Genomic DNA, 25,396 nt, shown 5'->3' with positions numbered 1-25,396 from the left:
CCCGCGCCGCGCCGCCTCACCTCCCTCCCCCCCCCCTTACCTGCTGCCTGCTTCCCGCGAATCAAATTTTCGCGGGAAGCAGGGGAGGGGGCGGAGTTGGGGCGAGGACTTTGGGGGAGGGGGCGGAGTTTGGGCGGGGGTGTGGGCGGGGCGGGGGGCGGAGCCGGGGCCCCGTGGAGTGTCCTCTTTTGGGACACTCCACATATGGTAACCCTAGAAGTAACAGTTGACATGCTTTCAATTTTGTCAGTGTAGATGTAGTAAGTAGTGAAAGAAGAACCTAGCAACACATCTAATTAAATGTATAGTTTTGTATTAGAAAAGGGTTTTAAATCCAGAGACTTCTGTTATACACCTTGAAATAAAAGATGCAATACATAATCATGTTGCCCTCCCATCCCCACATCATGTAAATGTCCCAGACCCATCAGACACTGAATCAAATACAGCAACCAACTGTTGCCAAATTCTGGAATCTCTGCTACGATGCCTCACTGATATTAGACGTCACACGAGGCTGGATCTCAGTATGAATAGCTGTACCCTGTCACTGTCTTTGACGCATGACCTGAAGTAGTTTTACAAAGTGATCTGTGTGCAGTGTATGAATTTCTGTGATAAGACTTCTTTCCTTGTAGGAATGAAATCCCCAAATCAATGTCAGATTGAAATCTAAACTCTCAGAGTTTGGGGGATTAGTGGAAAGGGTTTTAATAAGTGTGAATTTTAGATTTTACCCTAGGAAATTTGGCAGATAGACCAAGTGTGAAATTCATGGGAGCAGATGGCTGATTAAGATATCTGAAGACATAGTACTAAGAAGGTTTAAGTCAAAATTGGGAATAACATTTTGATGGAATGAGAAAATATTCTGTGTTTCACCTGGATTTATAACACAGACTTTGCTGGCATTGAGAATTTGAGAAAACTAAGTTCTTGCCTGCACCTTTGTGAAACTGAATGATAACAACATTCCAATATCTCTCAGTAAAAAGAGCATCAAATTTAATTGCTTCTATTCAAGTAGCTATTTTTTTTTCTTTTTTACATTTGAACTACACACTCACGTGTGGACACACACAAAGTGGATACAGCAATACTAACATAGCCAGCAGAGTGGATCAGTAAGGTGAAAGTCATTATATATTGTACCAAAAACATTGCAGCACAGAATAAATAAAAAAGCACAACTTAGATACAATTTCTTTTTTTAAATTGTATTCACCAGGGTAATACATACACATTCTTTGCTAGCCAGAGTTGATTTTGGCAATGATTGCCTAGAATCTCTGTGGAATTAAAAGATTTTAGTTGTTACATATATCTACTGGAGTACTATAGGCATATAAAATATGCCTTTCTCTGATCACTATTGACTTATCTCATCATGCTTAACCCAGCAATTTTGGCTTTGCTAAAAAATATATTTCTTTATATAATATTTCATATTGGCATTTAAGGAGCTAACTTAAAACTATGATTGACAAATCATTCATGTGAAAATAGTGGCAAGTTATCTTAAAGGAGTTTTCTGTTTCTTGAGGTAACCGTGGAAGTATAAAATGAAAAGGGAGTAATACAATTACTAATAGAGATGGAATTTCATTAGAAGCCTTGTCATCACAGAAGCCGGGCCCTGTGGCTACTAATGTTAAACTGGAGATCTGTCTCACTTTCTTGTATATATTTTAAGAAAATAAGAAAAATCTATCATAGTTTAAAAAAAAAAAAAAAGCCTAGGCTGGAAAATGTTCCGTGTAGTCAATCTGGCTTGAAATGCAATGGATCAGTGTTTCTCAATGACCAGTCCGTGGATCGGTGCTGGTCTCATAGATCTCCCTCTCACAGTTTAGGAAGGTAGCAAGCTGGTCCCTGGTATCAAAAAGGTTGAGGAACACTTCACTAAATTAAATCCTGTGGGATTGTGCCTCTGTGAGATACCCACACCACCTCCAAGCCCAGGGCTGTAGCTAAAATACTGCAATTGAGCTCAGTGACAGTTGGAGTTCAGTTGAGTAAAACTTGCTGAAATTAGACATGGTCGTCTTCAGTGATCTAATTATTAATCTGTCTTTTTTTTTTTAATTTCCCCTCTTGCTTTATGAAAAAGCTTCTGCAGTCTAACGTTCACCATTCTAGCTAGAATTTGGCTTTATCTAATTACAATTGTGAGTTCCTAACACTGCTCAGGGTACATAGAGGAAACTTTGTTTTAGAAAAGAGCACCAGAGATTCGACACTCAGGCAAGGATGATTTACTTATTAGAGATATGGTTTTGGCGGGAAAAGAAATTTAGTGAACAGCCTACAGTAATTACAAATCACTGAAACATATGAAGTCTCACCAACTGTAATATTCTTACCTCTGATATTAATATCTTTATATATATATATATATATATATGTGTGTGTGTGTGTGTGTGTAAATTTCCTCTTAGCTCTGAGATACCAGTATAGGGATTTCATGGCTAACCAGAAGCTGTAAAGCATTCAGATAACGAATGTATCTGTAGGAGGTTTGAAATTCCCTTATTCACTGAACACTGTGGTAGAGAATGAGCATCCACTTTGCTCTATATTTTTTAAACCTGTGTTCTACCATCTTTCCTTAGCCACAAAAAGAGGGTGTGCCAATTTCCTCAAATGAGGAGCCAGACATGACAGGACACTTGATGGTGTCGACATTGGTAGCAAATTTGATGGACAGCACCAAACCTTGCTGTGGCCTACCTCCCGCTAATTAGCTGTTCGAAGGAACTCTGTGCCACAGGCATAGTCTTATCAGTAAAGGACATCTTTGCCATTCACACTGACAGCTGTGATGCAGCTGTTTGTGAAGAGAATGGAGTATGTAGGGGGGTGAGGCTGAGGCGGAGGAGGATTTTGAACAAGTGACAGCTCCCGTGTCTTTGCACTGAAGCCATCCTGAGCTATAATAAATATGCAGAGTAGAGAATAGAAAAGGTGGGAATCGAAATGTATAGAATCAAAATGTAGATTAGACATAAAACAAGAGTGAGAGTGAAAGTGAGAATAAGGGAAAGAAAACATGCTGCCCCACGAATACTTTGTAAGACAACTGGCGCTGTATACTCCCATGATTAATGCAGGCCTAGGGATTTGCTTATGGATTTAACGTACAAATGTTCATGATTTTCTGTAGGTTGTGTGCATGTCCATGGATATTAATGGGGAAGCATGCCAGGAAGTCCCACATTTGAGCAAGATGTAGAGAAGCATGGCTATGAATAATTTATTGAGGTGCCTTAGATCTGATGGCTTTGGAGACAGGCTGGGAGGAGGAGTTTAAAAAAAAAAAAGAGAGAAAGAAAGGAAGGTACTTGCTTAAGAAATGTTGGGAGATTGGGTGGGGAATTAGATGGGGAGAGAGCACCCATCTGCTTGTCAGAGAGAGCTTCCTTTCTGATGCAGTAAACCAGCGTGGTTAGAGGACACTGTTTGTTTTTGTTGTTATAATTATTTATTGAGTTGTTTTTCACTTGTACAGTGTGAACTGTGTGCTAAGTGCTTTACCGACAGGTTTGAAGACAGATCCCTGGCCCAAATTGCTTACAGTTTAAATGAACAATGCAGAAATAAAGCTAGGAGCAAAAAATCAAGAGATTGAGATGGTGACATTTTGAATAATGTGTTTTTGTTAGTCCCATTTGATTTTTGTTTAGACCTTTTCTTAGGGTGGGAAAGATTATCCCCTCTGGATGGAGGGCTGGAGTACATTTGCCTTTTGGATATACAAACCTCACAATACAATGGTAGGCTGAGACAGGGAAGAACAGTACTCATGGGGGGGAAAGTTCATTAATACTTGGTCAATTTATCTGTTTCCGTATTTTTTTTCCTAACAGTTGGTGTCATTAGGGATGAATGAACCAGTAGGGTAAGGGAGGAGAGAAAAACCTAGCCCAGAACACAAACTAAAGTGTTGAAGCTTGAGGGGAACAAAATAACACTGGTTTATTCCTCAGTGCTTCCTAGAAGCAGAAATATTGACAAAGTTTCTATCCTAGACAGGGGCAGGGAGTATCAGACATTTCTGGAAAGTCTCAGTGGGTGGACTGATTTGGATAGTACCAAAAGTTGGAATGTTACTGTGAACCAAACCTTTTATGAATAACTCTTTATTACTGATTGAATGTGGGTTTCACTGCATCCAACTTCTCTCTTCTCCATTGACACATAGTTAACATAGCTGATAGTACAGTGCAGTCAGTTGCCAAAAGTGTCCCAAAGCAGATGTTTCTACCGTTATTGCAAAGAAATCACACACACACTGTCAGAGTGTGGCTGGCCCTTGTTAAATGAAGAAGATCCAGCTCCCCTGTGCCAGAGCAGGTGCTCCCATTTCACCAGTTAAGAAGGCAGGGCAGTGCTTGGAGCTATAAAGGATCAGGGAGATCCAGTAAGAGAGTGAGATCTGGGCTGCTAGAGACAGTTGGGGGAAAAAGGCATGTGAGAGCTACTGGAGCCAGAAGGTGTTTCCTGGGGGAAGACTGAAGGCAAGGAGAGCAGTAAGAGGGGTTTTCCAGGTGGCCTCCCCAATTCAGAGAGCCAGAATTAAAGAGGTGAGGGTAGGAGGAGCAGCAGAGGGGGTTGCCTGCTGGCTCTAAGCTGGAGAGCCTTAACTGAGGGCTGGAGAGGGCTGAAGGCACGGGAGCAGTAGAGCGGCTTGTGTGCTGATGTCTCCATACCGGAGAGTTGGATCCAGGGAATAGTTTGAGAGGGTGAGGAGGAGTGAGGGAATCTCCCTTGGTAAAGATGAGCTCCAAGCAGAGGGCTGTGGGGATTCCTGCTAGGAAGAGTGGGGTACCACTCTACTTGGAAGTGCTGGGATGGCTGTCTTGGGGCAGAAGAAGAGGACTGACAAGGAGTCTAGGTGTAGTGGAAGACACTTGAGTATGGTATGGAAGGGCTCCCAGCAGAGAGGTTGCTGCAGGTGCCTGCTGGAAAGAGCAGAGGTTTAAGAACTGCATGTGTTGGGGGTTATATGGACTGTGTTTTGGGGCTTTGTTTACAGACTATTTGCACTATGTTTGGTAATAAACTGGCTCCTAGGAGGGGTAAGCAAGAGAGCCTGGTGGAGAGTGGTTGGGTTACCTGAGGGACTGAGCCGGGCACACCGCTCATGCCATGGTCTGCTGCAGGAGGGTGCGCCAGTTGGGATTGCTTTATGACACACCTTTACACACCTCCCTGATTTTAAGCTCTTGTTAGATTTTACTACCTAGCCAGCTTCTTCATCCTATTTTGTAGTGGAAAAACAACCTTCACTTGCCAAAAATTATATATATATAAAAATGTCTTTGTTTACTTATAAAAAGACGTCAGATAGGAAAGATGAAGTTATGCCCAGGGGACTCTTTCCCAATAAGAATAATGGGTATTCTTCCTCTGCTTTATAGTAGGACTCTTTCTATCATTTTTTATTTGTTCGTCTATTATATATCCTGTACTATATGTGGAGAGACATGTAATGCCTTCTGGTGACATTCTGTTTATTTTCACTCATGACTTGTGGGATAATTCCTATTATCCTACTGGAAACTGTTAGGTATTCCTCATAAATATTAGATGTGGCCACATAACCTCAGGTTTATCTTTCAGGTTTCATACAAGTCTAATGATGTCTCTGAAATTCATTTTTAGGGGAAAGCTATTTTGCTCAGTACCACAACTAGTTGAACCCATTTGTTGTAAACACTTTGTCCTTTAGATTAGCCCTTCTTTCTGAACATGAATTGTCAGAGAATTGAACCTGGTTTTTAAAAATATGTTGATGTTTTATAATTGTTTGAATAGTTTTCAGAAACTATTCATGGTCAGTGCTCCTTTGAATAGTTAGCATTTGATATCCAGTCTATATAAAGTAATAACCTACCTCAATTATTTAAATAAGACTATTTGCGTTAGTACCACCTAATAATCGCAGTGATTTAAGTGTTCACTGTCTCTCCCTAGATTTGGAGAGTGAGCATATTTCTATATCTTCCAGATGGAGAACTAAAAATGTTTTAAAGGTTTGCTTGTACTGCATTTATAGTAACATTTGTTCAGTAAACGAAGTGTGATGGTTTGTCATGCCACTAAAAGTTGATGTTCCAATATAAAGAACATCATTTTATAAGCAGATATAGCAACATTAAGATACATTCATATACTAGTTTTGTTTCTAAAGGTTTTTTTTTTTTATTATTGATCCATGGGAAAACAATATCCTTATATGCTATTCACATAGTCTTGAATTGCTAAAAGAACATCTTTCTGGACTGTTCATGCATGCATAAAATCAAATCTTTGTGCAGTCTTTGCATTAACAAGAACAAAGTGTTAAAGATTTACTGCACAGTTGTGCAAGAAAGTTATTTGATGGATACGCTTGGTATGAACTGTTTAGTTCTTGGCAGTGGTTGGTAAAACCAGAACCATAAGGAGGCATGAAAGTTAAACTGGACTTTGGTTTGGATGGACTGGGGCGGGGAAGGGGAGAGTGGAAATTGGGTAGGGAGAGACAGGGAAGAAATCCTCCACCCAGGCCTTTCTGTAAAGTGGGAAGATGGGTGACACTCAGGGGCGGCTCTGTTTTTTGCCGCCCCAAGCACGGCAGTCAGGCGGCTTTTGGTGGCACGCCTGCGGGCGGTTCGCTGGTCATGTGGATTCGGCGGCATACCTGCGGGAGGTCCACCGGTACCGCGCCATCGGCATCCCCACCGGTGAATTGCCGCCGAAGCTGCGGGACTGGCGGACCTCCCGCAGGCACGCCGCCAAAAGCCGCCTGCCTGCTGCCCTCACGGCGACCGGCAGGCCACTCCCTGCAGCTTGCCGCCCCAGGCACGCGCTTGCTGGGCTGGTGCCTGGACCCGCCCCTAGTGACACTAGTAGGTCCTCCTTGTCCTATCCCCACCACACATACCATTTTGCTCAGTGAGAGCAGAAGCCTATTGTGAACTTGAGAAAGGTAGAGATGGTCAACATTTTCCAAATGTGGAATGTTCTTCTGAAATGTAGAGGTTTTTGATCAGCTCTAGGGAGTTGTTTAACCTCTTTCACACACACCCCACAAGCCCTTCTTCTACCCTCCTTGTACATAGAGTAACCTCGATTTGCTCCTTAGGGCCTGATTCATACCCACTGCAGTGGCAGATTTCATAATGATTTCAATAAGAACAGGACTGAGACAAGAGTTTTCTATAGTGTGTGTACCTTCTCATTGCTCTGTGGGGACGCTCTGCTGAGAGAAGTAGCAATAGCTTCTCTTTGCTATTTCATTCCTGAGTCCAAACCCATGGCTCCCCTGCTCCCCTATGGGCTATTCTCCTCTAGGGGATCATGAGGCCCCTTCTTTGGTGGCGGGGAGATATGTGCACAAATTGCCTCCTGGGCCAGAGCAAAAAAATGGTTGGACCTGAAGACAGATTGTGACATTCCCCAGAGTTCCATCTGGACTGTGGAACCATTGTGCCCCCTTTAACTCTTCTGCCCAGGCTGTCTCCTACACTGCTATGCTAGTGAACAGCAAACCCCTATAGGCTCTGTTCACTCAGCCATCAGTATGCAGCAGCACACCCAGCAAAGTTACATGAAGGCTCTCACAGCCACTCATGAACTGTATACAGGGAGACACCCGCAAATTTTCTTACCCCCAGCCTTGCACCTCAGGAATGTACATCTTACACTGCTCAAGACCCCCTTGATCAGAGTAAGCTCATTAATTAGTTTGTCATACCGTCAAAGGGTACGAATTTGCACCAGCCTTTGTAACCTGTGTACATTCCCCAAACTTCAATCAAAAACACACTGGCTTAGATAAAACATTAAAACAAGTTTATTAATTACCGAAAGATTTTAAGTGATCATAAGTAGTATGGGCATAGAAATTCAAAACTGGTTACAAAAGGAAATAAAAGATAAAATTGCAGTCTAATTCCTAAATTTTATCAAGCTAAGACAAGTTTGAAGTAATACAGTTTCTCTTACCCCAAAACCTACAATGGTCTGTGCTAACTGGAAACACTTTTCAGTTATGACCACCCTCCCCAGTTTAAATGTGTCTTTGTCTTCCTTCAGTGTAAGTAAAGCAGGAGACGTGGAGTGATGATGTCACTTTCCCTTATTTTATACTCTCCTCCAGATGCTGGAAAGATCCTTGCTGTGTAATGGGGGTTAAGCAGCCCCATGGTGTATGTGCTCGAGCAACTGTCTTTCATGTTAATTGTAAATCTGCTTACAGTGGTTCTCAAACTTTTGTACTGGTGACCCCTTTCACATAACTAGCCTCTGAGTGCGACCCCCCTTATAAATTAAAAACACTTTTTTATATATTTAACACCATTATAAATGCTGGATGTAAAGCGGGGTTTGGGGTGGAGGCTGACAACTCATGAACCCCCATGTAATAACCTCATGACCCTCTGAGGGATCCTGACCTCCAGTTTGAGAACCCCTGGCTTACAACTCCCCTGCTGCTGATTGGCTGGTGATGGTCACTTAACACCTGGCTGGATATTAGTCACTTCTTTGTTGCCACTGAAGAGCTAGTCTGTGGGCATTTCCCAGACTCGCACCATGTTTCAGTAACCAACATATAGCAAAATCTCAGAATGTCATATACAATGATGATACATACATTTCAACAGGACAGTAATGGTCTACAGATTATGCCTTTTCCAAATATACCTTACAAAGCATACTTTGCACAAGACTTAACACAGTTTTGTAAAAGTGGTGACCATAATAGTGTAGACTGTCACGCAGGTAGTGATGCTTTCCTGTTCTACTAGCCTTGCCAGCATTTTGAAGCCTGCAGGCTATATAGGGGCTGGGGCAGGATTGTACTTGGATGGCTAACTTGATCCATTGCTTGGGCCACCATGGCCATGGTACTATTTTTAGCATGCTACCTCAAGTAGAGCTAGCATGTATCTGCCTACCTGTGCTTGAAGCACACTCCCAGCTTCTGTGTAGACATATCCTACAAGGGAAGAAGCAGGCTTCAACCTGGGTGGGTCTGAACATAGAGACCTAGAGGTTGGGCAGAGGCAGTGAAAAATCCTAGAGAGAAGATTTAGATCAGACTTTGTTTTACTGCTATTTGTTTGTTAATTGTTCATAGTGCAGGCAGTGGCGGTGTGTGTGAATTTGGAACCTATGCAGAGGTTTTCACACTCACTCATGTGCAGACACACTCTCACACATTTGAAGGTGCCGAATTCACTTGGGAAGGGGGGAAATTGGAGGGTTTTTTTTCCAGGAGTAAAACAGTAAGGTTTCTTAAGTGTTAGTGTCACTAGAGCTGTGAGATAAACTCCTTGGGGAGAAGCTTTGACACATACTCATGAGTACTCAGCATATACAACTGGGGCACCTGCTTTGCTTTTCCAGAGTGGTCTGTCTTGTTTTAAGCAAAGATCTTATATTGGAGATTTTTATGATAATCCATAACCCACTGGTGCCTGCTACAATCATGAACTATCAGGTCTCTCCTCTCTGTGAAATTAAAATAGTGCCTCTGGCTGTTGTAGATACCATCTGTTTGTTGGCATTTCTATCTGTTTATTGAGTTTGTAAGAGATGAACAGGAAGTGGTTATTCAAAGAAGCACAGTTTTTAATCTAATGTATCTGATATTCTCAGTGATACAGTTCGAATATACATAATTTTCCTGTGTAGCTAAAGAGTCCATATAGCAATGCATTTTTAGTGTCTCAGATTCTATCTCTTCTAATGAGTATTTTAAATAAATATTAAGAAGCATTGAAATGAAAGTGTTTAGGGGAGCTTTGTTTTTTGAGCTTTCTTTCCTGAAATTAAATTAATGGTTGCTGCCTCCTTGGTTAGTCTCCCCAAGCTTCATTTTTAATCATTGATGTTTAATGATGTTATCTCAACAACAATTTTAGGGCAAATTTTTCATTGCTGGGACTCAGCAGCTGACCAGAGATTAGCGAGGCAATGCACTTGGATCTCGGGTGCAGAGACCTCTTTATGAATCTTGTTAACTGGATTCACAAGAGGGTGTATTTGGTTTTTTTTTTAAGTTCAATCACTTTATTGAGGGGAGCTAATTTAGCAGCACCAGTAGACATAGGCATCACAGCATCAATCAATCAACACAAATACTTTCCTACTGAGACTCCCCTGTGACCTTGAGGAGTGTGACAAATGACTTGGAGGATGGAACAGACAGATACCTTGTGATAAACCAAAAAAAATATGTTCTGCTAGTTGACGGATAAAAAATAAAAATGAAGAGTGCGGGTAGATATATGTTTGGTTTAAACAAGACTTGATAAGTTCTGTAACTACCTTGTGCGGCTTTGGCTCTGGTTGGAGGAGTTCAGTTTCTCAGTAATCAAGACTTCTTTAATAGACCTTAGTGCAGTGTTTAGTTGGTCAGTGCTATAGTACTTTATGGTTATCTGTGCTTGATTATGGTTGGAGGTTGTAGCAGTTACTGATAATGAATCTGGAGGCAACTTATCTCATCAAATACAAGCAGAGGGAAGGTAATCTGCAAGGTGAATCTCCTAGCCTGGATTTACTTGGTTTATTCTAAAAATCTACAGAATAGCAACTAAATGACAGGAAGCTTGATAATCAAAGATTAAATACATTAATAGCAGTAATCTACAGTCTTGCTAGAGATATTGTGCACAGAGGTTTTTATTTTAAAATAAAAACTTTAGTTCTTGTGAAAAGTGATGTAAAACTGCTCTCTAGCTCTTCACAGAACAGTTGTTGCATTGGTAGCAACAGTGCATGCTCTGCCACCCTCCAAGGTGGGTCTGAACAGGAGAAAACTCTGCAGGAAGAGGAGCTTCAGTCCCCATACCTATTCTGTTTTGGTGCATCATTTGATACTGCCTATTACAATGTAGACTGCTGCCACTGTACAGAGACCACCAACTCCTATCCCATCCATACACCTGCCAGCCCTCATCTAGTATATTTGCCCGCATCACTATATTATCTGAACACTTTCCAAATATGTAATTATAGATAACACTAATCATATATCTCATGCTTTCTTCCTTTCCAGCCTATAGTAGAAAGCTTGATGGACATATATTTTTGATTGAATGATTGCTTTTGGTGTGTGAAAGAAAGAGAAACTGAGCATGGGAAAGCCAAGTCAAATCAGATGAGTTCTTTAGCTTATTCAGAAAGCAGTGAGACCTCTGGTTATTCTTACCTCTTGTAGGAGTGAAGTTAATAGGCAGCAGGTTTAAAAGAAACAAAAGGAAGTATTTCTTCACACAACGCACAGTCCACGCAACTCTTTGCCAGAGAATGTTATGAAACCAAGACTATAACAGGGTTCCAAAAAGAAGATAGGTCCATCAATGGCTGTTAGCCCGGATGGGCAGGGATGCAAAACCATGCTCTGAAGTGGCCCTCGCCTCTGTTTGCCATAAGTTGAGAATGGACAACAGGGGATGGATCACTTGATGATTACCTGTTCTGTTCATTCCCTCTGAAACACCTGGCATTGGCCACTGTCGGAAGACAGGATACGAGGCTAGATGGACCATTGGTCTGACCTAGTATGGCCATTCTTATGTTGAATATTCAAGGCCAAGCTCCTGTAAAAATTATGTTTCTTGCCTTTAATCCTCTCACTCCTGGGCAAGCATTCCATTGTTTCAGCGAGCATAGTGGTCACAGAGGAAGGAGCAATTTCTCCACTAGCTAGAGCCAATTCCATGGAGAGGTGAGAATATTAGAACAGAAAGCTTGCACAGATCTCGGTAGTCAGTGGGGAGACAGCGCAAAGAGCAAAGTATTGGGGTGATAGTCTACTACTTTTTGTACCTGAGAGTTTCAGGGTATGTGGCTTCATTCTTTATGTGAGTTAGTCAACCATCCTGATACCACACAGTCATGGGTCACTATGGCCAGACTGGGGTCACAGGGTGCCTGGCCCCAGTAAAAGAAGCAAGTCCAGATTTTCTGTGCCAGAGCAGGTGCTCCTACTTGGCTAGTTAAGAGGACAGGGAAGCACTTGGGACTATACAGGTTCAGGGAGAGACCTGGTGAGAGGGAGTCCCAGTGAGTCACAGCAAACTGGTTCAGTCAGGAAGGCCAGGTGAGAGCTGCCAGAGACTAAGGGATTGGGGAAGGTCCCAGAGGGGAGCAGAAGGTGTTCCCTGTGGGAAGGACTGAAGACAAGAAGAGCAGCAAGAGGGGTTTGCTGGCTGACTTCCTAAAGCCAGCGCCAGAGGGCTGGAAAGGGCAGGAGGAGCAGCAGAGGGAGTTGCCTGCAGGCTCTAAGATGGAGCCAAGGGCCAGAGAGGGCTGAAGACTGGGGAGCAGAGGAGGAGCTTTCTCACTGACATCTCCACTGGACCCACAAGAACTGTGAGAAGGCCAGTGAGAGTGAGGGGTGCTCCCAGTAGAAAGGCTATACATGGTTCCTACTGAGCAGAACAGAATTGCCTTCAGTTGGAAGGCCTCGGGTGGCTGTCCTGGTCTAAGACAGCAGAGGACTGAGCGGGAGTGTGGCAGGGGATGCGGGATCAGTATGTTACATGTCTTGTTTGAACTATAATGGGGGAATTCTGGACTATGGTTGTGGGACTCTTGTTATGATTTATGTGCATAGAACTGCTGTAATAAATAAACCCCACAAGGGCTATATTTATACTAGGAAAGATGTTTTGAATAATCTTGGGGGAGAGGGGGGGTCTGAAGGAGAGAAACTGAGGCAGGTGCACGTTTCATGCCACAGCCTGAGGCATGAGGGTGCTCCAGACAGGCCTGCCCTTCTTACAATATGGCATAATCCTCTGGCCAGTTGCAGATGTTTTCTTGGTACCCCACAGGGTCATTACAGATCTGAGTGACTTTCTTAGAGAAATATAGGCTGCTGCACAAACATCAGAAAGTAATAACATTTGGTCTTCATCAACATGGCTTCACTCAAACCAGTAGAAGCTAAAGGCTCAGTACCCATTTCCAAATTGGGAGGTTGTCCTTTTCTAATGTCAGACTAGACTTGTCAATGCATGAAAAGATGTTTTGGTTCATTAAGATCCATAGCACTACTAGTTAACCAAAGGGCAAATGAAAGGAGTGGTATAGGCAATAAAATACCATCATCCCTCTACCAATATTGAAGCCGGTCAAACTCAGTGGTAGGATGCCCAGATTTACACTCCTAGTGGGCATAATCAAGTATTTGAATGTGGTGCTGAAATGGCAGTATTGCAAGTCAGAATAAAATAAATATATAAAGCATTACCTTGTGGAGTAGTTAAAATAATCTGGAGGAGTGTACGCCTGTATGGGGAGGAGGGAATGACAATCGCTACAAGGCCCTGGAAAATGATTGTTGAAAGAATTCTGCTGCAGTTCCAAAAGTCCTGTGTTAAATTTACCAACAAGGGATGTGCTATCAGAGGGCAGCAGACATGCATCAGGAAAAATTCAGGTAGCTGCTTGCAACTGGGGTTTTTAATGAGGTCAGTAACCCTGTCCTGTTGAACAATTAATTTCTGCAGCACCTTGCTGAATATGCTTCTGCTTTTGAAAGTGTTAAATTCCTTCCCCCCTTAGATTTAGCTGTGCTTTTCATTCATGTAAGGCCAAATTGGCACTATGTAACTTTGCTGCCCACTCATTCCCTCATTTGCTATAATGAGGGCTCTCAGAGTGGGTTTGACTATGGAAAATGACAAGCAAATGGGATTATAGGATTAGATTGAGGTTAAAAAAAGATATCAAGTCAGAGCATTTAAGATTAGAATGAGCCATGAAATGAGAATCATAATTATGACAAGCTGTGTTTAATTAACAATAAATAAATAAAACTTAAAATTAAAAGCCTCAAGATTCAGCACCTTTCAGTCTGGAAGATTCTGCACAGCCCAGGCATTTGCCCTGAGGGTAGTTCATATCCCATCTGAACACGTCCTATGAAAATATTTTCAGAACTGTTTCTGTTCCATACTCCCCATCTTGCCCATGAGGTATGACGTCAATGTTCCGTCCATATTAAAGATCATAAAATGGTTGCATTTAATCTATGTATCTTGGGTACCTGTATGGCCTCCTTGCTATCTGAGTGCCTAACAATCTTTAGTGCTTCCCTGCCTCACAGGGGGGATGTACATTATTCTCACCATTTCACAGATGAGGAACTGAGGTACAGAGAGGCTGTGTGACTTGCAAAAGGTCAAGGAGGTAGAACAGGGAATTGAACCCAAGTATCCAGAGTCCCAGGCTAGCACTTCAGCCATCATACCATTCATCCCGCTGCCAAATCTGCTTATTAATGACTTTCCTCATAAAATAGCAACAAACTTCCATGGAAAGTTACCATCTGTTATCCTTAATACAAATTAAATCATAGACTTTAGGGCCTTATCAAAACAGATTTGGTTTGTCCCAAGAAAGAAGTTGTAACCATTCCTCACTAGTTTACATCATTACTAGGGACACACACTGCCTCTGAGTTAAATTTGCCTCCATAGTACAGGAAACGTATCCACTTGTTTTGTTTTGTTTAATATTGAATTCCAGAAATACTTAGGGACAAATTCTAGACAAACTTACTCCTCATGCTCTTTAACTGAACCACCATCAAATTATTACATTGTAGCTATGGCAAACTTTATTTTTCTTTAGCCCTACCTGCAAAGTTTACAAACTGTCAAATCAGGGACTGAGAGGACTCTTACTGACTTCCTGCATGATCTTGCAAAAGTAACTAAGAGACTAATCCTGATTTTAATACTGTCAGAGCAGAAGTAGATCCAAAATTTTCTGTCTTGGACTGGCTAAATTAAAATTTACTTCACACACATTTTATGAGGCATAATTAATTGTTTGTGAAGTGCATTGAGAATCTGGGATGAAAACAGTCTATGTATGTGCCACTTTATTTCTTTAGCTATGTTGGTCCATAAGAATTTTCAGTCATACGTGTCATATTGGATCAGTGGTCAAATTTAGGATTTATTCTTTAACAAAGATGGGATGCAAAAAATGAGCCAGTAGATCCTGCTGTGGCCTACTAACTTTGGGAAATGTTATGAAGCCTAAGGATCTCACCATTTAAGAATGGCATGCAGGATGTTACATGAAAGGGAAGATGCCGGGGGGGGGGGGGAGAGCTAAGATATTACCAAACCTCTGCATTGTTTCTGAATAAGATTATTTTTCCCCAACAAATGCTTACAAGCAATGAGGTCTATATTTAAAAAAATAAATAAATAAACACCCCCTACTGGGATCAATGCCAATAAGATGCTAAATTCAGACCTTAGATTTTTGGTTATCTTTTTCATGCCAGATGAAGAGTACGGTTTGAAAAAATTAAGTATTCTGTATAGTCTGATCTGTAAGCTCCTGAGCCCAGCCTGAAAGAGAGGAAAAAAACCTTGAACTGTAATGAAATGAATTTTATTTTGCAGGCACAGGGCCCATGCTATTTCATTTCATTACCAGGACATGCTGAGCGGGCTGGGATCAGCAAGTACTCCAGGCAATGCAAGCAGATGATAAGCATTTCATCATGGTCCTAAACATATTAAATTTTTAGCTATAAATTTTATCAACAGCATCTACGTGACATGGTAGCACTCCCTCCGCCCACTTTCCTTCTCCGTCCCCCTCCTTCTCTCCTGCTCTGCAAGCATAACTTGCATTTGACCATTCTGAAAAGAACTTATTGGCAAATTTGCTTGTCTATTAACTATCAATCAGGTTGTTACCTGCTGTGCTTAAGGAAAATGGGGAAACCAATATTACAGCATCAGTAACTGTAACAACAGAGAAATACCATTAAGCACATTCAGCTTTTTCTTTTTCTGCTTTCTAATCATCCTTCATATGGAAATTCATCTAGTTCTCCTATCCGAGCTCTTTGCCTGTTTATTATATTGGATCTTTCTTTAAGCATATAATAGATTTGATTGAGAAGGATAGTGATTTATAAGCAGTGATGATAGGCAAACATCAAAAGAAACTTCAGAATTTCTGAAGCTTTTTTTTTTTTACATACCTTTATGGACAATCTAAATAATCGTGGTATAAAAATTTGGCCTGGAAGTCCTGTTAGAACAAACTTTTTTGGGTGTTGAATATACAACTTTAACTTCATTTCTTGACTTGAGCGCAAAATGACACAACCAGAGCTGATTGAAAAATATGGACAACTCTATACATTTCTGGGGAAAAGTGTTCCTATTTTTGAGCATCTCTCCTTATGAGTTTTCATGGTCTTTTAACAAAGGTGTGGGTTTCTTTGTTTTTTTTATTTTGTTTTTTTTGGTTAATAGAAAAAAAAAAGTTTGGAAAAAAAAAATCATGGTGCAGCTATGTGGCTAGACACCATGCAAGCACCCCACTCCATGCACAAATCTGCAATCAGTGGCATTTTTACAGCTCACCTTAGGAAGACCATAGGAAAGAGCATCTCTCCTGTAGGTTTTAATGTAGAAGACATGTAAAGAATCTAATTCTCTAAGTTCTTATATGGCCCCTGCAACCACAGTGCTTCCTTCAAATAAACATAGCAATAAGGATCTCTCTCTCTCTCCCTCCTCCTTCCCTGCTGGTGAGAATGTGGCAGGGATTCCACAGCATACCTTAAAGCAGGGGTTCCCAAACTTGGTTCATGGTAAACAAAGCGTCTCATGGCCCACCAGGGGCTTACCCTGAACAAGCTGCAAACCAAGTTTAGGAACCCCTGTCTTGAAAGATGTGAAGTGAATATGAGAAGGCCTCCACCTTGACTTCAATGAACTTTGCATCTAGGCCTACATGCCTGCAAAACATTTGTCCCTGTGTAGGAAAGTTATCCAAGCACAACAAAAACAGTGTTGCCATCTTTACGTGTGCATTTTAACCTTGATCCAGCAAAGCACTTAAGCATGTGACTAGTCCCATTAACTTCAGCCTTTTTGTGAAAAATGTACTTCATATCCAGAGAGTGCAATTTTTAGTAGATTTTTAACTCAGGTAATTCTAAACCAGTCTTCACCAGAATACTAAAGTATTTCTGCTCAGTGACGTCTAACTCCATGCCAAGCTTCAGCTTTATACTCATACACTAAGCAATCTCAGCACTAGAACAGGAAGCACACGGTAGCCACAAAACACTAAAAGTCATTTTTTAATAACAGGAAAAGGTATGGGTTTGATCTTTGTTTTGTTTTTCCCATCCACTCTCATCATACTCATTAATGGCTGAACCATTTTGCTTGGTCTTAAAAAAACCCAAGAGGAATGAAAATGGGCAGCTTTGTGGGGAAAATGGAAAATTATGCAACTTTAACTATACCTTTTGTTGCCACTTCTGCTGTAGAGCCATATTATAATACCCTTGCTCAAACTGAGTGGTGCCTTACTCCATGTATTCATTGATTTCAATGGGGCTCTTCTGGAATATGGTGCTACTCAGCATGCGTAAGAGTAGCAGAATGTGACCGATGATAAATAATGTCATTAATTCATAAACATGGACTTTCCCTCACTCTTTTTAAAATTTATTTCCCATGGAACTATAAAACCTGAAAGCTATGCCTGAATTTCCAGGAAAACCTCAAAATTAACAGGGAAAATAAATAAATCCTCATATGGAGAGGACACTACTCAGTAAAACTAATATTTGTTTAAAGATTAATTGAGGAATATTAAACATAGTTTATGTAATAAGGTTGGGATTAATATGTAGGTTAATCTTAAAATCACTCTAGTCTTGCATGACCTGCCCAGTCAACCTTATTTTACTCTGTCCTCACTTCTTGCACTTTGGCTGATTAATGTATTGGTCTAGAACTCATTTCTCCTTTTCATGATTTCTATAACTTTCTGAAAACGTGAATTGAATGTGAATTAAATTTGCTGTGTGATCTCAACATTCCTATCATACATTCCAAGCCTCCTGTTGTCATAAGTGATGATCTGCGGTGTGACCTTCAGAGGGCAATTGTATCCAGAAGCTTTTTTAGGCAGCTGTGTTTGGTGCCCCATTCTATGTCCTGATCATCAAAGGGGTCACATGCTGAAATTTTGTTTTGAAATCTCAAGAGCCCTTAGGAGTTTCATTCTTTCAGGGGATGCAGAAAATTCTTGCTTCCTTCCTTCATACAGTGCCCCACAGTTAATGAACTACCTCTTATCATAGCTTTTAAAACAAAATGCTACATAGCACTTGGGATTGCAACTAGTGCTTTATATAAACATTCTGTTTTCTTTGATTTATGCACCAGTACTTTACTAGTGCAATTCTACCCAGATTTTGTTTGACTTATTCACTGCCTCTGTGCAATGGGTTGAGAGCTTCAAAGATTTTTTTCCTGCAATAATAACTCTCAAGCCACTTTTCTATGTCCTTTATCCAGGAGCACCTTTTCAGCTTGCACATATTCCTTCTTTGTCCTTTGGTTCCAGAATTTATTTGCACTGCATAGTATTTTTGTCTTGAAGTCAAGCCTGTAAATTCATTTCTAGTTTAAAGTCAACTTCCTTGTCATTACCTACTTTGCCTTCTAATTTTATATTACTAGTATCTTAGCATCATCATTTGAACACACACACTCTCTTTTTCTCTCTCTCTCTCCATAGTTAGAATTTGGAGCCTTAGAACAGTTTTCATGCTCTTCTTTCCTTGTTTTTTTCTTTGGGGATATAGTTTTACTGTCCTGCATGCATTTTGGTCTTGCCTTTTTTAAGATTTTTGAGCCAGCTGGCAGGTGCCACTCACTAATTTGTATGATAATGCACATAGCTCTCTGAACAATTGCACTTGATGTGGTCCTCAGGAGGTAGTATTTCCTGAAGTGATGTCACCGTGTCAGCCAAATGACAGTCTTCTGAAGATAAAGTAAAGTAGATACTGGCTTTGGCAGCAAACCAAATCACCTGCTTGCAGGCCATCAAACATCCACATGTGTTTTAAGAACTTTGTCTGAAGAACTTGTTCCGGGCACATCTAGCCATTATTCACTCTCAAAAAACTTCTGGAACAAACTGTGTTTTACCAAGGACAGGCTTTATCTAAAACAGGGGTTCTCAAACTGGGGGTCGGGACCCCTCAGGGGATCGCAAGGTTATTACATGGAGGGGTCGCGAGTTGTCAACCTCCACCTGAAACCCCGCTTTGCCTCCAGCATTTATAATGGTGTTAAATATATTAAAATGTGTTTTTTAATGTATAAGGTGGGGTCACACTCAGAGACTTGCTATGTGAAAGGGGTCACCAGTACAAAAGTTTGAGAGCCACTGATCTAAAACAATGCCGGTGCAGCTGGATGATCAACAAGATGTGTCACAGAAACTCAATAGTCAGCTATCCTTTTCCTGAGGTCGAGAACATCACTTGACCATAATGCATCCAACATCCACTAGGTGAGAGACACAATTTCTGAAGTTCCCTTTTCTAATCTGTTCTGAGAGTCCCACCTCAGGTAAGGATGCCTATACAATACTTGAGCTTGGCTCAAACACTGCCACTGTGTTAAGTAAGTGACAAAAACAGATCCATAACAGGAACTGAAGTATATAATTCTCACAGAAAAGAATGCAAGGATTTTTTTGGAAGGAGAGGTGCAGAGGGAGTGGTTGTCACTGTAACATGCTCTGTGGGGATACTCAAGGAGCTCAATTTAGTTAGTTTAACAAAGAAAAGGTCAAGGGATGACTTGATTAGTCTATAAGTACCTGCATAGGGGACAATTATTTGATGATGGGCTCTTCAATCTAGCAGAGAAAGGTACAACCTGATCCAATGGATGGAATTTTGAAGTTAGACAAATTCAAACCGTCAATACATTCTAACTTTTTAACAGTGAGGGTAATTATCCATTGGAACAGGTTACCAAGGGTCATGGTAGATTCTTCATCACTGGAAAATTTTAGATAAAGATTGGATGTTTTCTTCTAAAAGTTCTGCTCTAGGAATGAATTTGGAGAAATTCTATGAACTGTGTTATGCAGGAGCTCAAAATATATGATCACAATGGTCCCTTCTGACCTTGGAATCTATAGGAATGTCATTCTAGTTACAGTAGCAAAAATGTATTGAACAGTGAGTGGAGATTTTTTTCAGTGCATTTGTCTAAGAGACAAATCCTCTGGGGCGAGTGTGAATGCTTCATCCCTGACTCACATGCTTCTGTCTTGGCTTTGATCTACATAGTTCTGGAGGAGTACAACTATCTTTGTAGTTCATACACTGAAATGTGATCTCTAATGTAACTGGGGTCAAATCCATTAACTGTCTTGAAGTTTGGGACCAAGACTTTAAACTGGCAGTTGAAGCAGAGGGGTAGTCAATGAAGGGAATGGAACACAGGTTTGCCTAAACACGGAGGAGGTGATCAGATGCTTTCTATACCATCTGGAGCGTTTACACTTTATTTTCACATTCAGCTTCAGATCCAATGAATTGCCAATAGTTCAGTCCGGAAGTGAGAAATGCATGTGTCACTCTGGCCAGGAGGAAGGGATGAAGTTTGCTAGAAAACAGAAGGTGCTTTTAGATACTGATAGTGCCTTGTTATCAAAGTTTAGTAGTGAGTGAAATGGGATATTGAAACTTTGACAAATGAAGACCTCGGTTCAAGGAGAGGACACATGCCCATTATAATTCTTCAGTGTGCTTTTTCCTTTCAACAAGCATCACTCTGGTCTCAAAAAGTCATTGTTTTGTGGTGGTGATAATGCAACAGCAAGCTGCTTACCTCTTCTTCAGCCCATAGGTGGGGTGAGGTAAGGGGAGATAAATGCTTTCTGTTCCAGCAAGGGAGGAAGAGTTGTCCACACCTCCCCTGTTCTGGCCCATATCTGCTTGTTCAGGAGGGTAGAGCTAATCAGAGAACCAAAGAGGAGACCAATCACGCTGCCTGATGCAAAGCTGAGCTGTAATTGGTCAAAAGTGCAGTGGTGCCCTTGACATTGTCTAGGTTCCTCCAGTTAGTGAGGGGTTGGAGTGGAAGCTGTGTGTGTCAGTTTGGGACGAAGGGAACACCACAAAGAAGTTCAGCTTCATATGCTTAAATAAGCTGAACTCCAATGTTGGAGCAGCTACATTTTTAGTAGATATGCATATTGAAAGTAAAACATTGACTCTCAATCTCCATGCCTGGTTGCTGCTACTGTTGGATCCTGTAGTTATCTGCTGCTTCCAATATCAACATCACTGTCTTCTTCACTGGTGCTGAGTAGCTGTAATTCCCCACCCCCGGGCAATGCCTTGTTTTCTTTCTTTCTTTCTTTTTCTTCCTTCCCCCAAACAAAAACCCATTGACTGTGCGTGTATGTATGTCCATTCTAGTGTACTGTTTTTTCCACAGTACTAATCACGGCTTGTATTTGTTGAGCCTATAGGTGCATCCATAACACCTTATTAGTGATCTCATCTCTCCATTCTTCTGGAATTGTAACAGCTGAAAGTCAGTAAATAGAAAGAGGGTCCACACTTTTGACATCACAGACTTTTTTTTTTTTTTTTTAATTCTGATTCCGACCTATTTCTGACTAGGCAGATGAAATCTTAGGTAGTATTATGGTATTATGGCTGGGACTCAGGAGATCTGAAACTGATTCTTGGATGTGTAATGGAAGTCCTGCGTGACGTTGGGAAAATCATTTAGTCTCACTGTCTCAGCTCCCCATCTGCAAATGGGAGATTCTGCCTTTCTCCAGTCTTTGTCTGTGTTATCAATCTATTTACACTGAATTCTCTGAGGCAAGGGCTATCCCTTATTATGTGTTCTACACTGCATAGCGCAATGGGACTTTTAAGTACTACTGAAATACAAATAATTAACAATAATAATGCTTTCCTTTCCCAAATATTGTGTACTCTTTCACCAAATCAAACTTGAAGGTGTTGTTTACTTAAAATAGTCCTGTAGATTTTAGTGTGATAATCATGCCCCCTCTCTCCTCCTTCAACACACATGATGTCCAGCTGCTTGGTCTATAATGTCTAGTTCCAGTTTCATTTCCATTATTCTCTAAAGTGGTATCCAGTCTTGGTTAGTCTGAATCAGTTTGCAATGTACTTTGCCCATTACTATTAATAATTTTCTGGTACACGTGTTTAAAAATTGGGTTACATCTTCCACTTCTCAGATATCAAAGCATATGACAACACACTTTCAAAAATTGGCCTCTGTTTCTGGGTAATTCAATTTCTGGATAACTAACTTGAAGCACTTTAAAGTTTCCCAAGTTGGTCACTCAAAAATAGCCTTTTCACTTTTGAAAACATTTCCCTAAACACACAAATTGCCAAGCTTTGCATTAGCAAATTGTAGGTTTCATTAATAGGGGCATTGCCTAACTATGGTGTCGTCTCACTTTAGAGACCCTGACCTTTTCCTAAGACTCATTCTTTACCCTTTTATGGAAATGTGTGAATTCTATAAAGTATGAAATTCTTCCTCTTCAGTGCCTCAAAAATCTAGTGTCTGATATAAGACAATGTCTCAGGATATGTCTACAGTAGAAATGTTAGTCAATCTATAAGGTCTAATTACAGCCACCTCAGTAATTAATTGTGGAGATGCATGTTCACACTATCCACCTTGGGTAAGTGGTGCATGTCCTCACCAGGAGTGAGCACTGTGGGGAGCTGAGAGGGGGAGTGTGGGGAGCTGAGAGCCTGGTCTCTCAGCTCCACTAGCAGCTCTCTGCTGGTAGCCAGGCTGCCCCCCAGGGTCCCGGGCTCCGGGCAGGCTGCCCATCCCCCTGCTTCCCATTCCCCACTGGGAGTCGAGGAGGGGAAGCCACCGGGGACTTCTCGCCCCTGGGAAGTGGGGTCCAGCTGCCCTGGCTTCTCCCCCTCCCCTCCCCCATCAAGAGAGGGGCAGCTGTGTCAGTTTCACAGCTCCCAGCAGGGAGCAGGGTTCAGCTGCCCAAGCTTCTCCCTGGGGCTCCCAGCAGCCTAGCTCTCCAGTGGAGGGGGAAGCAGGCTTTATTTCAGGGTCCTGACACTCCACGCAGTGCCTACACAGAACACAGTATTTACACAGACGCTGCGTCACTCTAGCTTCCTTATGTCAACCTAACTGTGCAGTGTAGACCAGACTTCACCCTTCTCGTTCGTGAAGACAGATGCACAGTAATTGTGTGTGGGTATAGGTGGTATGTACTTTTCATATTCTCACTAGCTCATGTTATAACTCTAATCTATCGTGAAAAAAGCTGAACAGGTTCTGCTCCATGGCACTGGGCTTGATTTGCTGTGGGTTGCTGTTATAATTATTGAATGTTGTTGTAATGATTCTTTGTTTATTGCTGACAAACTCTCATCCAGCAATTTATCTTTCATAAAACTACAAGGTTGCAAGTACAGTATATGATACAGACACCTCATGCAAAAAACAGACCTCTGGTGACTGAAAACAATATGACAGGGACTGAACATTAAAGAGTAGGATAAATTGACTATGGAAATAGGAAATCAATATGCAAGTGTACAGCAAAAGCATAGACAAAAGCTGCTAGTAGTGCAGAATACTAGGGAAAGTGTTAGCACTGAAAAATCATCATCATTTTTCAATATATGAAATATAAGGTCTTCTTGCCAAAAATGGGAGTGTTTCCCTTCTGGCAGACACTTTGACGTTTAGAATTTGTTTCAGTATTGCTGGCATATTCCCAGAGAGTGGAAACTGATACATTATTGTAATAGGAGAAAAAAATGTCCAAACCACCCACTTCCCTATGCGGAGGCTTTACATTTGTGGTTTTGTGTGCAATTAATCAAAGCCCAAATGCATTTGTATCCTCTGAACAGTTGGGGAACACTTCCATAATTTCACACCGGAGCAGAGACAACTGATACAGGATGCCAATGGAAAATTGTTCTGGGAATGATATTTTTATCTGCTAATACTGTTCATATGGGTTTTGTAACTAGAGTTTTCGATGATGGATTGTGACTTTTCAGTTGTTTGCAAGTCATGGGCTTGACATTTGTTCCCTGCACTATCAACATTCTTATTCAGTTTGAAAATCCCAGCATTTTATTTAAAAGCAATATTACGTCTTGTTGCCACTCCGGTTGGTGGTGTTCTAGAAAGGTGGTTAGGATCGGAGAAATAACTTGTTCATTTTACTGCAACATAAAAGCTCGATACAGATGTCTACAAATGTTTTTGAATTAGCAACCAATGGGGTCGAAATGTAAATTAACACAAAACCCTTCTGAACCCTCAGCTACAAAGCATTCCCTTAATATAAATTCACTGACTCAAAAGACTGAATATCTGAGGGCTTAGTAACATCTAAAAATGGTGTCAGTCCCCCTAGAACAGCCTTAGAGAATAAAATCTCCTTTGAGGCATGTCATTATATATGGCAGAGATTACTGGATCTGCTTCAGCAAGACGAGATCAAAACACAAAAATTTGCCATTTTATTCAGCAATGGCTGTAAGATCAGGCTTCTACTGCTCATCAAGTGATGGGCTTTAATTTAGCTCTAATCTTGCAAATGAAATCTCTGCAAGAATTTGGGGACCTTAGAGCTGCACTGCAACAAGACCTCTTTCTTCGGCTGTGCATGAGACTGGATTTAGAAACAAAATGAGAGCTAGAGTCACAAAGATGCTGCCTTATCCAGAGGTGAAAGTGATTTCAGAATGCCAAGTTTATGCATTTCTGGAGCCCTGTAAGGCACTCACTCACCTGTAGGGCTTTTAAATAACAAGTTTAACTTGACAGGATGATGATGTTGCGTTGTCTTCTCACTCCTACAACCTACCTTTCGAGGCAACTTAGTCTGAGAGCTGTGTATCACCTTTGTATGGGTGAGGCTGGTTTTGTTTGTTTTAGTTGAGTGGGGAAAGATCCAGGTAGTGTTTGGTCTTCCCCAAAAAATAAATATATATATAATCTGAAGTCATTTTTTTTGTTTTGGTGTTTCAGATGCAGTTACTACTTTATCTTAGTTTTATTTATTTTAGTATTTATTTGTGTACTTGTTTCTAGGAGTATATTCAGCGGTTGCTTGATGACATGACATTAAGGAGATTCACAGTTTATTGGCATTATATTTATAGACAATATAATAGATGAAACTGAGTAGAGAAAAATGACTGACTGAAAATGAGACTGGGGCAAAGGTAGATTGTGTATCTAGCCAGGTACCTCTATGGCTCCAAGTATTGTAATGTCTGAGCACTTCCCAACCATTTTAAAATAGAAATAGCAATAAAATACCTTTTCTTTCTTCCTTCCCAGCCTGTCAGAAAAACAGGTAGATTAGTTTATAAGGTTTGTTTGGGTTTGTGTGAGCAGGTGAGTGAGTGTGTGTGTGTGTGTGTGTGTGTGTGAAGGAACCTGTGAAAGGAAAGCTAAGTCAAGTTTTGCATGTAGTTGTGAAACTAATGAGGTCTGGGGTCATTCTTAACTCTTGTTGGCTT

The 25,396-nt window shown here is 41.1% G+C and overlaps 1 protein-coding gene across 6 annotated transcripts in view; it reads left to right on the top strand.

Annotated features, from left to right (window-relative positions):
* Positions 1–25,396, top strand: part of LOC113406374 (protocadherin-9) — an 883,162-nt gene that overhangs the window by 337,634 nt on the left and 520,132 nt on the right. Inside the window, exon 4 of one of the 6 annotated variants that reach the window (XM_026650940.1) lies at positions 5,247–5,270. The exons of the other annotated variants lie outside the window; for them this stretch is intronic. Within the exon in view, the coding sequence (XP_026506725.1) occupies positions 5,247–5,270 (24 nt within the window). The remainder of the gene's footprint in view (positions 1–5,246; positions 5,271–25,396) is intronic. 6 annotated transcript variants of the gene reach the window in all.

Source organism: Terrapene carolina, unplaced genomic scaffold (assembly GCF_002925995.2).
Source record: "Terrapene carolina triunguis isolate 2854851 unplaced genomic scaffold, T_m_triunguis-2.0 Scaffold17, whole genome shotgun sequence".
Lineage (NCBI taxonomy): Eukaryota > Metazoa > Chordata > Testudines > Emydidae > Terrapene > Terrapene triunguis.
The sequence above is the reverse complement of the archived record's forward strand: the minus strand, read 5'-3'. Positions and strand labels throughout refer to the sequence as shown.